This window comes from Bufo bufo, chromosome 9 (assembly GCF_905171765.1).
Source record: "Bufo bufo chromosome 9, aBufBuf1.1, whole genome shotgun sequence".
Classification (NCBI taxonomy): domain Eukaryota; kingdom Metazoa; phylum Chordata; class Amphibia; order Anura; family Bufonidae; genus Bufo; species Bufo bufo.
The window spans coordinates 18,138,073-18,153,199 of record NC_053397.1 but is presented as its reverse complement, the minus strand read 5'-3'; the positions used below and the strand labels follow the sequence as shown (position 1 = coordinate 18,153,199).

General features: G+C 48.0%; 1 protein-coding gene across 9 annotated transcripts in view; it reads left to right on the top strand.

The window, feature by feature from the left end:
- USP19 (ubiquitin specific peptidase 19) overlaps positions 1-15,127 on the top strand; it is a 72,094-nt gene that overhangs the window by 34,518 nt on the left and 22,449 nt on the right. For 7 of the 9 annotated variants that reach the window (XR_005774176.1, XR_005774174.1, XR_005774173.1 and 4 more), the window contains exons 7-14: positions 1,772-1,928; positions 2,187-2,258; positions 2,337-2,452; positions 6,851-7,065; positions 7,977-8,166; positions 8,322-8,455; positions 9,230-9,388; positions 9,661-9,771. Coding sequence is in view for 2 of the 9 variants with exons in the window: in XM_040407055.1 (XP_040262989.1) it covers positions 1,772-1,928; positions 2,187-2,258; positions 2,337-2,452; positions 6,851-7,065; positions 7,977-8,166; positions 8,322-8,455; positions 9,230-9,388; positions 9,661-9,771 (1,154 nt within the window). In the remaining 7 variants the exon portion in view is untranslated. The remainder of the gene's footprint in view (positions 1-1,771; positions 1,929-2,186; positions 2,259-2,336; positions 2,453-6,850; positions 7,066-7,976; positions 8,167-8,321; positions 8,456-9,229; positions 9,389-9,660; positions 9,772-15,127) is intronic. The other 2 variants (XR_005774178.1, XR_005774179.1) reach the window with 2 other exon arrangements.

Genomic DNA, 15,127 nt, shown 5'->3' with positions numbered 1-15,127 from the left:
ATGTCTGGTCTCTCGAACAACAGTATCTCGCTCTACTGTGAAGGTAACCGAAGCCAAGTGCATAGCTGTGTTGTACGAGCGCGGACCCTGCTGTGCCATGTAGTAGTGTCCTGAAAGTCATATTTAAAGGTTATATATTAAAATGGAATGTGTCATCAACAATAACCTAGTTTTTTTTTTTAATCACATTTTTATTTTTAACCTATTTTAAAGAAGTTTTTAATATTTTTATTTTTCCATGTCAATATCTATATTTAAACAAAACTAACATCCTGCAGTTTTTCGCACTGACCACTAAGCCAAATAGGCACCACTTCTTAGTCTGTACAGATCACTTTTCTGCAGTTATCTGCTTATCTATCATTCTAATCCTGCCTGTAATGATATCACCTTTGTGTATAAGACCAGATCCTCCATTCACAATAGGTGATTGTCAAAGTCTTCCTTGCACAGGTCCCGGAGCATGTCTAGAAAACTCTCCAATAGAAGTCAATAGGGTCCCCTCCTGACTGTTGTGTCTATGGACCATGGGGCTGCCGTAAAGCAATTTTCTAAATGCTGTTAAAAACATCTGACAAGATGGCCGCCCCCATAATCCTGTTCAGGAAATAGAATAAATCTGCAATCAGAAAATAAAAACAGATTAGAAAAACACAGAGATGCGCTACTATCTGATTTTTAACTGACAGATAAAAATTTTGCTGACACGTTTTCTTTAAGAACATATATTTTTGTTGAAATGTTCCTGTAATCGGATTAGTGTCACATTACAGTGAGCAGCTGGAAGTGCCATTCACACTGCAGATACGATAGTCGGCATGGTCGAGCAGTAACAAAGCGTGAGCAAACAATGCCGCGCTGACCGCTATCACAGGAGCCGCCATGGACCGGGCGACTGAAGAGGAGAATGAGCGTATCGAGGACTATGCAAAGGATTCCTAACGCTGACTGCCGCAGTAACCTCTGAGTTACTCAATGGATGCTTTTTGGTGGAAATGTTCTTAATCAGTCTCCTAATTCATAGTCCGTACCATCTGCTCCCCTTTTGCTTGTATGTAAGATATTTAGAATTTATATAAAGGAGAATTAGAAGGCACCAAGGAGATCAGTGACCATATGAAAGCCAAGATGCCGAGCAGTCGCCAAGCTGTACAGTAACGTCTGATATCCTTATTTACAGTAGGGCGTATGTAATTCCTCAGCTGCTGCAGAACCTCATTTTATAAGTTATGGTTAGATTCCTGCCCAGCATTGAATGAACACCCTCAGAGCATATTGACTGCAGCCGGCGTATCGGGAGGATCTGCCGCAGCAGCCGGGGTGGGGGGCGTCAGCGTATCGGGAGGTTCTGCCACAGCAGCCGGGGGGGGGGGGGGGGGTATTGGGAGGTTCTGCCCCAGCAGCTGGAGGGGGGGTGGCAGCAGCTGAGTTGTGTATCTTGCAGTTCTGGCACAAAATGATAAAATACACCGTGCAGCTGCAGAAGGACATCTTTTTAAAAAAAAAAAAATTATCACGACATATGAGGTCATTAACGGTTGACATAGGATGAAGAATTGCGTGCAAAAGTAATTAGTAACACGGTGGGCACTGCCCATGTGATGCCACTTATCTCTATAGGTTTAGCAGAATGTGACGGTTATGCAGATATGGTTTACAGAGAGGACATTGGAAAATTTCTGTGGATGTGTATTATTAATATTTAAGGTCATTTTGATGAGAAATTATTATTTTCTGAATATTTCCTTTTTACTCTTTCCCTGCCTTGTAGATGTCGAGCCTTATGTGAATCTCACCTTTATGAAGAATGACTATTATGAGAAGGGTAATGACGTGGTGGTCGTACACGTGTATGTGAAAGAAATCTGTAAGCAGACGTCCCGGGTTTTGTTTCGGGAGCAGGATTTCACGCTGATCTTTCAGACGAGGTAAGGACCGGGATTGTACCTAATGACCAATGTGGCTGAAAGACTGTGGGAACTTGGGCTCTGTGCACTCCGAGCCTGAGGTATACATTGAGATGATTTCCGGACACCTGCCTCGGACAGAAGGCTCTGACATATGCCACTCTCCAGCCATATGTCACCCACTGACTCCACTTCCAGTGAATACGCCAAATGTAGTGTATCCATTACAAAGTTGACAATTCTTACTAGCTTCTTTTCCCCCCCCACCCCTATCTCTAGAGACCTAAACTTTCTTCGGCTCCATCCTGGTTGTGGCCCCGATACTGTGTTCAGGTGGCAAGTAAAGCTCAGGTAAGAAATCATCCTGCTCAGGTATTTTTTGTCTAATTTGTCGCACATTTTCCGCTATTCACATTTCCCTCTCTGTAGGAACCTTATCGAGCCAGATTTGTGCAAATACAACTTCACAGGGGTTCACATTGATATCTCTCTCCAGAAGAAGCAGTGTCAGAGGTGGGGTGGTCTAGAGGCGCCCGCCGCACAAGGTCAGTACCCTGAATTCTTCCTTTGCATTCCTAATTGACTAATTCCTCCTGTTCCGCTTCTTAGGCTCTTCACCTTTCATCTTCTGCGCATTGCCAGGGTGGAACTGTCAGTGGCATTAGAAGACCATACTTATCCGTTATGGTGACCTATGAGTATTTCCATTCAGCTGGCCATAGTTGTTTTGGCAGTATTTGGCAGGCTTTTTCACAGTGTATGCATTATTTAGCATTTTCTTAAACTGTCCAGTGGTCAAAAAATATGAGAAGCTGATTGTGTCTCCTTGTCGAAATTTTCCTGGAAAATATAACTGACTCTTTTATGACCTAGGCATTTGTTTCCATACAGGGAAGTAGGACTCGCAGGCTTTCCCTGAGTGGTTGGGGCGAAGCGGGGCTCGCAGGCTTTCCCTGAGTGGTTGGGGCGAAGCGGGGCTCGCAGGCTTTCCCTGAGCGGTTGGGGCGAAGCGGGGCTCGCAAGCTTTCCCTGAGCGGTTGGGGCGAAGCGGGGCTCGCAGGCTTTCCCTGGGCGGTTGGGGCGAAGCGGGGCTCGCAGGCTTTCCCTGGGCGGTTGGGGCGAAGCGGGGCTCGCAGGCTTTCCCTGGGCGGTTGGGGCGAAGCGGGGCTCGCAGGCTTTCCCTGGGCGGTTGGGGCGAAGCGGGGCTCGCAGGCTTTCCCTGGGCGGTTGGGGCGAAGCGGGGCTCGCAGGCTTTCCCTGGGCGGTTGGGGCGAAGCGGGGCTCGCAGGCTTTCCCTGGGCGGTTGGGGCGAAGCGGGGCTCGCAGGCTTTCCCTGGGCGGTTGGGGCGAAGCGGGGCTCGCAGGCTTTCCCTGGGCGGTTGGGGCGAAGCGGGGCTCGCAGGCTTTCCCTGGGCGGTTGGGGCGAAGCGGGGCTCTTTCTCTGCACTCTTTCTGTGCACTTTAGGCTATTGTTGTGGGGGTACAGTGTAGGCTACTGCTTTTTTTTTTTTTTTTATACGTGTAGTAGAGCATAACACGGCACTCACCCGGGAGTAAAAATCTTGCTCTATTGCTTTCTGCAGGTTACCTAAACATGGACATGAATCTAGGCGATGACCGTTTTGTGCATACCTGCCCTTCGCCTGGCCTTCCCACACAAACTGTGGCACGGCCCTTAAAGGCACCTAATGAACCACTTTATACAGCACAGGATACAAATCATAGCACTAAAAATGTGTACCTGAGAGACCGGGAATTTCACCAAAGCCTTACAGTATTGCGCTCCCTTAGGAGATATTTCATCAAAACACAGGTCATTCCTGTCGTTTAACCCTAGAGGGCCCAACGCGCCCAGGTTTTTTTTGATCATTTCTGCCTCCTTTTGCAATAGCATATATATTTTTTCTCCATCTCATTCGTTTGTTACCTGTTGTAAATGGAATAAACCACAATCAGCCAAATGTGGTTCATTAGGCGCCTTTAAGGGGCGTGCCACAGTTTGTGTGGGAAGGCCAGACGAAGTGCAGGTACGCACGAAATGGCCGTCTCCTAGATGTTCGCGTCGGAAAGCAATAAAGCAAGAAGATTTTTTACTCCCCGGTGAGTGCCGTGTTATGCTCTACTCCTCATTGTATATGGGTTCTTTAACGACACAGAGCACCACTAAGGAGTATGTGGGATTAGAGATCCAAGCACTGACAGCAGCATATGCAAAGCAGTCCCAGTAGGGCCAGTCTGCTTTTTGGTTGTTTTTATTTTATTTTATGCTGGCACTCATTAGCTGCTAAACAAAGCCCTACTTTCCCTCTTTTGCCCATGTGATGCCACTTATCTCTATAGGTTTAGCAGAATGTGACGGTTATGCAGATATGGTTTACAGAGAGGACATTGGAAAATTTCTGTGGATGTGTATTATTAATATTTAAGGTCATTTTGATGAGAAATTATTATTTTCTGAATATTTCCTTTTTACTCTTTCCCTGCCTTGTAGATGTCGAGCCTTATGTGAATCTCACCTTTATGAAGAATGACTATTATGAGAAGGGTAATGACGTGGTGGTCGTACACGTGTATGTGAAAGAAATCTGTAAGCAGACGTCCCGGGTTTTGTTTCGGGAGCAGGATTTCACGCTGATCTTTCAGACGAGGTAAGGACCGGGATTGTACCTAATGACCAATGTGGCTGAAAGACTGTGGGAACTTGGGCTCTGTGCACTCCGAGCCTGAGGTATACATTGAGATGATTTCCGGACACCTGCCTCGGACAGAAGGCTCTGACATATGCCACTCTCCAGCCATATGTCACCCACTGACTCCACTTCCAGTGAATACGCCAAATGTAGTGTATCCATTACAAAGTTGACAATTCTTACTAGCTTCTTTTCCCCCCCCACCCCTATCTCTAGAGACCTAAACTTTCTTCGGCTCCATCCTGGTTGTGGCCCCGATACTGTGTTCAGGTGGCAAGTAAAGCTCAGGTAAGAAATCATCCTGCTCAGGTATTTTTTGTCTAATTTGTCGCACATTTTCCGCTATTCACATTTCCCTCTCTGTAGGAACCTTATCGAGCCAGATTTGTGCAAATACAACTTCACAGGGGTTCACATTGATATCTCTCTCCAGAAGAAGCAGTGTCAGAGGTGGGGTGGTCTAGAGGCGCCCGCCGCACAAGGTCAGTACCCTGAATTCTTCCTTTGCATTCCTAATTGACTAATTCCTCCTGTTCCGCTTCTTAGGCTCTTCACCTTTCATCTTCTGCGCATTGCCAGGGTGGAACTGTCAGTGGCATTAGAAGACCATACTTATCCGTTATGGTGACCTATGAGTATTTCCATTCAGCTGGCCATAGTTGTTTTGGCAGTATTTGGCAGGCTTTTTCACAGTGTATGCATTATTTAGCATTTTCTTAAACTGTCCAGTGGTCAAAAAATATGAGAAGCTGATTGTGTCTCCTTGTCGAAATTTTCCTGGAAAATATAACTGACTCTTTTATGACCTAGGCATTTGTTTCCATACAGGGAAGTAGGACTCGCAGGCTTTCCCTGAGTGGTTGGGGCGAAGCGGGGCTCGCAGGCTTTCCCTGAGTGGTTGGGGCGAAGCGGGGCTCGCAGGCTTTCCCTGAGCGGTTGGGGCGAAGCGGGGCTCGCAAGCTTTCCCTGAGCGGTTGGGGCGAAGCGGGGCTCGCAGGCTTTCCCTGGGCGGTTGGGGCGAAGCGGGGCTCGCAGGCTTTCCCTGGGCGGTTGGGGCGAAGCGGGGCTCGCAGGCTTTCCCTGGGCGGTTGGGGCGAAGCGGGGCTCGCAGGCTTTCCCTGGGCGGTTGGGGCGAAGCGGGGCTCGCAGGCTTTCCCTGGGCGGTTGGGGCGAAGCGGGGCTCGCAGGCTTTCCCTGGGCGGTTGGGGCGAAGCGGGGCTCGCAGGCTTTCCCTGGGCGGTTGGGGCGAAGCGGGGCTCGCAGGCTTTCCCTGGGCGGTTGGGGCGAAGCGGGGCTCGCAGGCTTTCCCTGGGCGGTTGGGGCGAAGCGGGGCTCGCAGGCTTTCCCTGGGCGGTTGGGGCGAAGCGGGGCTCTTTCTCTGCACTCTTTCTGTGCACTTTAGGCTATTGTTGTGGGGGTACAGTGTAGGCTACTGCTTTTTTTTTTTTTTTTATACGTGTAGTAGAGCATAACACGGCACTCACCCGGGAGTAAAAATCTTGCTCTATTGCTTTCTGCAGGTTACCTAAACATGGACATGAATCTAGGCGATGACCGTTTTGTGCATACCTGCCCTTCGCCTGGCCTTCCCACACAAACTGTGGCACGGCCCTTAAAGGCACCTAATGAACCACTTTATACAGCACAGGATACAAATCATAGCACTAAAAATGTGTACCTGAGAGACCGGGAATTTCACCAAAGCCTTACAGTATTGCGCTCCCTTAGGAGATATTTCATCAAAACACAGGTCATTCCTGTCGTTTAACCCTAGAGGGCCCAACGCGCCCAGGTTTTTTTTGATCATTTCTGCCTCCTTTTGCAATAGCATATATATTTTTTCTCCATCTCATTCGTTTGTTACCTGTTGTAAATGGAATAAACCACAATCAGCCAAATGTGGTTCATTAGGCGCCTTTAAGGGGCGTGCCACAGTTTGTGTGGGAAGGCCAGACGAAGTGCAGGTACGCACGAAATGGCCGTCTCCTAGATGTTCGCGTCGGAAAGCAATAAAGCAAGAAGATTTTTTACTCCCCGGTGAGTGCCGTGTTATGCTCTACTCCTCATTGTATATGGGTTCTTTAACGACACAGAGCACCACTAAGGAGTATGTGGGATTAGAGATCCAAGCACTGACAGCAGCATATGCAAAGCAGTCCCAGTAGGGCCAGTCTGCTTTTTGGTTGTTTTTATTTTATTTTATGCTGGCACTCATTAGCTGCTAAACAAAGCCCTACTTTCCCTCTTTTTAAGGTGCAGTGGGTGGTGCAAAAGTCGCGATGCCTGCAAGTCCTGCCCCTCTCGACAAAACTCAGTCCGGAAGTAACCAGCTCTCGCTGTCCAGCAAAGAAGAACCCAGAGCTGTGGAAAAGGAGAAGCCGCGAGCCGAGGAGGTCAGTCTGGATAAAGTGTCCCCCAGGGCAGCGGCTGATCACGTCCCTGTAAAACCAGAGCAACTCCTGGCTTCGGTTGGTATCTAAGGTTTCCATCCTATATTATGTATTAGCGGCGACATTAAACTGCTTATTGCTCGTCAGTGTACTCTTCTATTAAACCTCTAGCCATTCTGATTTACCATCCCTAAAGACAGAAGGTAGCACGGAATCTACACCTGCTTGTGGAAAGCGCAGATTTTATTTTCTTTAACAAATTTGGTTCATTTTGCTCTAATGAACATCAGGTTAAGACAGGCATATAAAAAGCCAGTCTAAGGCCCCTTTCACACGAGTGAGTTTTCCGTGCTGGTGCAATCCGTGATGTGAACGCATACCACCCACACTGAATCCTCACCCATTCATTTCAATGGGTCTGTGTACGTGAACATTTTTTTTATTATTATTTTCACGCATCAGTTCTGCGTTGCGTGAAAAAAGCAGCATGTTCTATATTCTGCGTTTTTCACGCAGCCCTGGCCCCATAGAAGTGAATGGGGCTTCAGTAAAAAAAACGCATTGCATCCGCACTTGCTTGCGTTTTTCACTGATGGTTGCTAAGAGATGTTTGTGAACTTTCAGTTTTTTATCACGTAAAACGCATTGCACCCGCGTGAAAAAAACTGAACGCAATCGCTGGCAAAACTGACTGAACTTGCTTGCAAAATGGTGCGAGTTTCACTGAACGCATCCGGACCTAATCAGTCACGCTCGTGTGAAAGAGGCCTAAGAGGGGGTCTGCTATCGTGCAAAGTTATACCCTATCCACAGGATAGGACATAACTAACTGATGGAATGGGGTTTGACCAATTAGCCCCCATTTATTCCGGGAAGGGGGTGGGGTTGAAGCATTTGTACTGCAGCTGCATTCTTCCTTTATTGGACTAATGTAGATTCCCAGATGCATTCCCCCCCCCCCAGATCCTTATTTTCTTTCTTTGTTTTAGCCTAAGCCGACTTGCATGGTGCCCCCGATGACGCACAGTGCAATTAGCAGCGACAGTGCCCAGGAGGAAGAGGAGAAGAGAGTGTGTCTGCCCGGCTTCACCGGTCTGGTCAACCTGGGAAACACCTGCTTCATGAACAGCGTCATCCAGTCCTTGTCTAACACGCGGGAGCTGAGAGATTATTTCCAGGGTTAGTGGCTGTGTGTTTTGTTCATGACTTTGCGTGGCGTTCCGAAGAGGTCGGCTAGAACACCATCTTCTCCAGTTTCATTAATTGGTTTCTGCTGTTGTCCACTGTGCCTATGTCCCTTTTTTTAACTTTTTCTCATTTCTGTTTCTTAAAAGATCACTCTTTTGAGTCTGAGATCAATTGCAACAACCCTTTGGGGACCGGAGGGCGTCTTGCCGTTAGTTTTGCTGTCTTGTTAAGGGCTCTTTGGAAAGGAACTCATCACGCCTTCCAGCCATCGAAACTCAAGGTGAGACATAACCAAAAACAACTAAATGCAAGTTTTCATCTTGTAAATTGATTGCATTTCACTAGGATACACCATCACTTGATGATTCATGGGGGGTCTGACGTCAGGGACGGACACCAGTCCTATATTTGAAGAGGATGCAGTGCTGATTTACTGTCCTCCTCTGATTCTTGCCTATACAGCGACGCTCTCAGCCACCCAGCTGTGCAGGCAAATAGACCAGTAACACAACTCCCTGCACTGCGGGCGGCTTGGACTCTATTCATGGGTGTCAGAGATTGGACCCCACAGGTTAAATGATAATATATCCTAGCGATACGCCATCAGTGTTCCAGATGACATATGTATGGCACGATGTCCCTTTAAGATTCTAGAGCTCTTGAATGTGTTGGGATGGGTTCAAACTGACTCTGTCAGGGGTTATATATTTGAAAACTATTCCGATGTATACTGCAATGGATCCATTCACTTCATTAAGACAAACGGAGTCCAAAGGATTACTATTTGGGCTCTATTGGATCTGCTTTTTGTTCGCTTCTGTCTTATTTCCTGGACAGAATAGCCGTCTACAATACTATTGCCATATTATTTGGACTTCGTAGCCTCATTGAAGTGAATGGATCAGTCAAAGGCCAGTGAAGGGTCAAAATAGTCATGCATAAGTGCACATCTACGGTACACGTATGGTATTGCCGCTCATACTTATTTATTGAGGATGAAATGGCAAACGTCAATTTTCGAGATGGCGCATAATGTATATCTGCATTTTTCCAGGCAATTGTTGCCAGCAAAGCCAGCCAGTTCACTGGTTATGCTCAGCATGATGCCCAGGAGTTCATGGCTTTCCTGCTGGACGGACTCCATGAAGATCTGAACCGGATTCAGAATAAGCCATACACGGAGACCGTGGATTCGGATGGAAGGCCAGATGAGGTACGTGGAGGCTCCCTTTATTTACCTGCCATATAATAAGCTTCAAGTATTTGTGCTGTAGATGCTTTTGCAGTTTTGCTTTAATCAATTTAACATTTTGATAAGATTCCATCTGCCTAAATTACCAGCATTAAAAATAAATGTCCCTGAGAATTGTCTGTAGATGTTTGCATCAAAGTAGCCGATAGAAAGTACATTACCCCCCCCCCCCCCCCTCCCTTGGGCTGGAGAAGGCATTAAATGTCTATTATTTTCTTGTCCTCTTCTTACAGGAAGTTGCCGATGAAGCGTGGCTGCGCCACAAGATGAGGAATGACTCCTTTGTGGTCGATTTGTTCCAAGGCCAATACAAGTCAAAGTTGGTTTGTCCAGTCTGTGCTAAGGTATGTCTCCTATAGAGTCCATAGGATTAGTCTGTATTGGGGTGGTGTCGCACACAGCTTTTTCAGAACAAGCCATTGCAGTTTTTGATGCGCTTTTATGAGCTAAAGCCAGAAATGGATCCAGCAGGATGAAAAAATAATTTCTCATCCGTATCATTGGGGGACGCACAGGCTTGACCATGGGTATAGCTGTTGCCACTAGGAGGCGCACACTAAGCACAAAGTTTGAGCACCTTCCTTCAGCTATACCCTTCCTACAGGGACTAAGCTAAAGCCGTTTTAGCTTAGTGTCTGTAGGAGGCAGACCTCCCTGCTTTGCAGGTCTGCTATTTTTTTCCCTTTTTTTTTTTTTTTTTTTTTTTTTTTTTTTGATGGAGCTTCTTTCTCTGATATCAGGGATAAAAAATTGGAAGCTTTTGCTAAATCTTCCTTTAAAGCAGTGGGCACAGCACTGCAACCGGTGTTTGCCTCTACATGGGTAAGCAAAGCTATGGGTGAGTGGGCAAATAATGTAAGTCAGGGTCCCCTCTGGGGAACTGGCCGATATTGCCTTGCAGCTCTCCCATGCCAGTACATATACTTGCGAAGCCTCCCTGGATGTGGCCAGGCTTATGGCCCGCTCGTCAGCCCTTTTGGTGGCTATTTACCGTACCCTATGGCTCTCCTGCTGGGCGGCAGATAATGCTGACGGCCCTCCACTTTACCAGAAGCAGACTTTTTGGTAAGCGCCTGGATGAGATCATTTCTGATGCTAAGAGCACTCATTTACCACAGAGCAGGGTTCGCTTCAACAAGTCAAAAAAGCGTAAGCCGTTTTTTAACCCCTTTCAGAGTTTTTCCAGTCCCAAGCGGCCAACCGACAAGTCTGGTCCGGATCAGAAGCGCAAGCCTTCCTTCAAGCCTCGACCCTCCTGGCGTCCCCGTCAACAGGGCTCCAAGTCCTATAACCCCAAGACCTCCTCTGCATGACGTGCAGCTTCCGGCACCCTCCGATCGGGTGGGCGGCTGGCTTCCTCTGTTTCGGCATGTTTGGCTGGCTCACGTCTCGGATGCTTGGGTGAGAGAGGTCATTGCAGAGGGTTACAAGCTGGAGTTCAGGTCCGCCCTCCATCCCGTTTTTTTCGCTTTTCTCCTCCGACCTCTCCCTCTGCCGCAAATTCCCTTTCACTACCAGTTTGTGGCCCTTCCGTTCGGCCTGGCCACAGCTCCCAAAGTCTTTACGAAGGTTCTGGCGGCGGTCATGGCCCTGCTCCATGCCAGGGGTATAGTGGCGATCCCTTACTTAGACGATATCCTGATAAAGGGTCCATCATTCTGGGCGACGGCGGACAGCCTGCGCATAGTCCTGGACACTCTGGAACGCTTAGGATGGATCCTGAACCGGCAAAAGTCCTGTCTTTATCCATCACAGCGGCTAACCTTTCTGGGCATGTTATTCGACACCTTTCAGGCCAAGGTACTCTTGCCCCCGGAGAAGCTATCCACTCTCCGTCTTCAGATTCTCCCATTGTTGCGGCCCTGTCCTCTTCCCATTCGTAACTGCATGTGGGCTCTGGGTCACATGGTCTCTGCCTTCGAAGCAGTTCCCGATGCTCAGTTCCATTCCAGGACTCTTCAGCGAGCCATTCCGACCAATTAGGACTGTTCCCCAGCCTCCCTGGATCGGCCCATACGTCTCTCTGCCCCAATCCGCCGGGCCCACGGGTGGTGCATGGTTTACCCGATGCTAACGTCGGGCCGCTCATTCCTTCCTCTCCGTTGGACGGTGTTGACAACGGTTGCAAGCCTCCTGTGTTGGGGGGAGAGTGTTGGGAAATGTATCCGTTCAAGGCGTGTGGTCACGCAAGGAGCGCTCCCTCCCAATCAACATTCTGGATTAGAGAGCTATTCATCTCTGTGGCATTAGACCGACCATTTCCGGAGACGTCCGGTTCGAGTTCAGTCCAGGAACTCCACGGCTGTGGAGTACCTCAATCACCAGGGCAGCACCCGGCAGCCATGGCAGAAGCAGCTCTGATCCTCAGCTGGGCGGAGAACCATGTTCCGGCGCTGTCGGCAGTTCACATCCCCGGAGTCGACAACTGGGTCACCGACTGGGTTTTTCTAGCGATCTGCCAGCGATGGGGTTGGCCGGACGTGGATCTCATGGCCTCCCGCTTCAACCACAAGGTCGAGGACTTCGTTGCACGGTCTAGTGATTCCATGGAGTCAGTTCACGTCTCCTTACGTGTTCCCTCCTCTTCCTCTCATTCCGCGGCTCCTCCGGAAGATCAGGTCTAAAGGTCTGCCAGTCATTCTTGTGGCCCCGGATTGGCCACTCCGAGTGTGGCATGCATCTCTAGTCACCCTCCTCGCCAACGAACCCTTGTGTCTTCCTCTTCGGGAGGACCTCTTGTCGCAGGGACCGATCTTCCACCCGAATTTAGGGTCACCTACATTTAACGGCATGGCTGTTGAAGCCGCCATACTAAGGGCTCGAGGTTTCTCGGATGCCGTTGTCCAGTCCATGATTCGTGCCAGAAAGCCGCCGTCTTCCCGAGTCTACCACTGGACCTGGAAGTCCTACTTTAGTTGGTGCCAGTCGGTTCTCTTTGCCGCGACTCTTGTCTTTCATACAGTTGGGCATCGACTTGGGGCTGGCTCTCAGCTCCCTCAAAGGGCAAGTTTCTGCTCTCTCCATTCTTTTTCATAGGAACTTGGCTTCGCTTTCTGCGGTTCAGACTTTTCTGCAGGCGGTGGCGCATGCTGTGCCCCCTTTCCGTCCTTCGTTGAATCCTCGGGATCTTAATCTAGTGCTCAACGCTCTCCAGTCTTCATTGTTTAAGCCTTTGCAGCAGGTGTCGCTTCGCTTCCTGTCCTACAGGTGGCCTTTTTGGTGGCAATCTCTTCCATCCGTAGGGTGTCGGAACTCGCGGCTCTTTCAAGTCTGTCGCCTTTCCTGATCCTCCATCAGGACAAAGTATTCCTTCGCCCAGTTCAGTCCTTCTTTCCGACGGTTGTCAGCATTCCATTTAAATTAAGAGATTATTCTCCCTTCATTTTGTCCTGACCCGTCTCTTCCTCGGGAGCAGTCGCTCCACACTCTCTTCAGAGTTTTGTAGACGGCGGTTCTCTGGCGGGAGGGTTTCTTGTTATGCCCACCCTTGGGACTGCTCTGTAACGTCCCATGGTCAAGCCTGTGTCCCCCAATGATACGGATGAGAACTAGATTTTTGTATTTACCGTAAAATCTGTTTCTTTTCCGTTCATTGGGGGTCACAGCTCCCACCCGTTCTCTTGTTTACGGGCCTTTTCTGGCCTGTGGGGTTCTGGGTTTGTACATAGTTCAGTTTTCCTGTTTTTGTCTGGCTTCTCCTACTGCTTTTGCACTAAGTGATTTAGCTTAGTCCCTGTAGGAAATGTATAGCTGGAGGGGGGAGCTCACACCTTTTGTGCTTAGTGTGCGCCTCCTAGTGGCAACAGCTATACCCATGGTCAAGCCTATCCCCCCCTTTTCATGAACGGAAGAGAAACCGATTTTACGGTAAGGACAAAAATCTAGTTATGTCCTCTTATATTTCATCTTCCCATTAAATCCACTCCTGTCTTCGGCTCAAAAGATTGCCAAAAACTTGCATTACATGACCTGTAACTTTTACAGTGGCTAAAGGAAGTCTGTCAGCAGTTCTGACTTATTAAAACGTTGTTGAGTTCTCATGCTTCTTGCGCTTTGATGCAACTACAGGTGCCATGAAGGCCTTCCATCTATATGTAGTGTCCCACGATTTCTGCACTTACTTATCCCCAACACCACCTTTAAAGTTTTTTTTTTTTTTTTCTTTTCGGGATTTTAATATTGATGCTCTATCCTTAGCACAGAACCAGAAAGTAAAACTGTTCCTCTTACTTCCCAATATCAGATCAGTGCTGCAGCCCATATTGATTATCATCCTTTGCAATTAAAGGGTTAAGGATTCACTATGACACAAGCTTTGGGCGCACATTTGGATACGCTGCTCCAAAATACTGACCCTGCAGATAGGCAGTAACCTCTCCTAGACGTAATATTTTAATAATGATGCGAGGGAGGTTATTACTGTAAGTCTTATGCTGGTATTGGACTGATTGGACCTTATATCTACTTGCTTTGGTGAGAGTCCAAATTTTCATATGGTCAGTGGTGAGTTGTACTCGCTCTCTGCAAATAAACTGGCTTATAGTTTCTCTGCCCAGAAAAGTGAACTTTCATCAGGGCTTTAGTTTTTAAACCCTATTAATTAACAGCTGGAGCAGGACTAGACTGTATGGCCATGCTGTATGATCACTATGAAGGTATTTAAAGGCTTTGCACACCATTTGGGGTAATTCCTTTTGATTTAAGTTTTTAGTTTATTTGGAGAGCAGAGAGAGGTGCTACAGGCTAAGGCTACTTTCACACGAGCGAGTCCATTGCGGGAATCGCGCTCCGTGTGCGAGTGTGATCCTCCGCTCTGGACTTGCAGGAGCGCACGGCATTATCATGATTTATAATGCCATGTGCCTCTGCTTGACCTTATTTCTACACAATCATACTGACCGCTTTATGTCAGTATGATTCTGTGGAAAAAAGGCCATGCAGAGACACCGCATTATAAATCATGATAATGCCGTGCGCTCCTGCAAGTCCAGAGCGGAGGATCACACTCGCACACGGAGCGCGATTCCCGCAATGGACTCGCTCGTGTGAAACAGCCCTAAGGCTACTTTCAAACTTGCGGCAGAGTGATCCGGCAAGCAGTTCCGTCGCCGGGACTGCCTACCGGATCCGGCAATCTGCATGCAAACGGACAGCATTTGTAGACTGATGCGGATCCGTATCACAAATGCATTGCAAGAACGGATCTGTCTGTCTGTTTGTCATATGGACAAACTGATCTGTTTTCTATTTTTTTTTTATTTTTTCAAATTTTTTAAAGGTCTGCGCATTGCGGTATTTTGAATGCCAGATCCGGCACTAATACATTCCTATGGAAAAAAATGCCGGAGATAAAACCATAGCATGCTGCGGTATTATCTCCGTCCTGAACAGTCAAAAAGACTGAACTGAAGACATCCTGAACGGATTGCTCTCCATTCAGAATGCATGGGGATAAAACTGATCAGTTCTTTTTCGGTATAGAGCCCGTAGGATGGAACTCTATGCCAGAAAAGAAAAAACGCAAGTGTGAAAGTACCCTGAGCCATCAGAGCCCTCATCTAACAGATTTCACACCAAACGGGACTGACAACATTTCTAATAGAGGAGGCGTCTCCATAACGTATATTTGACCTATTAGGGACAGGAGCTGAGCTGTCATCATGTAGTCCCTTTAGCTTGGTGTCCAGTGAAGTCGCTTTA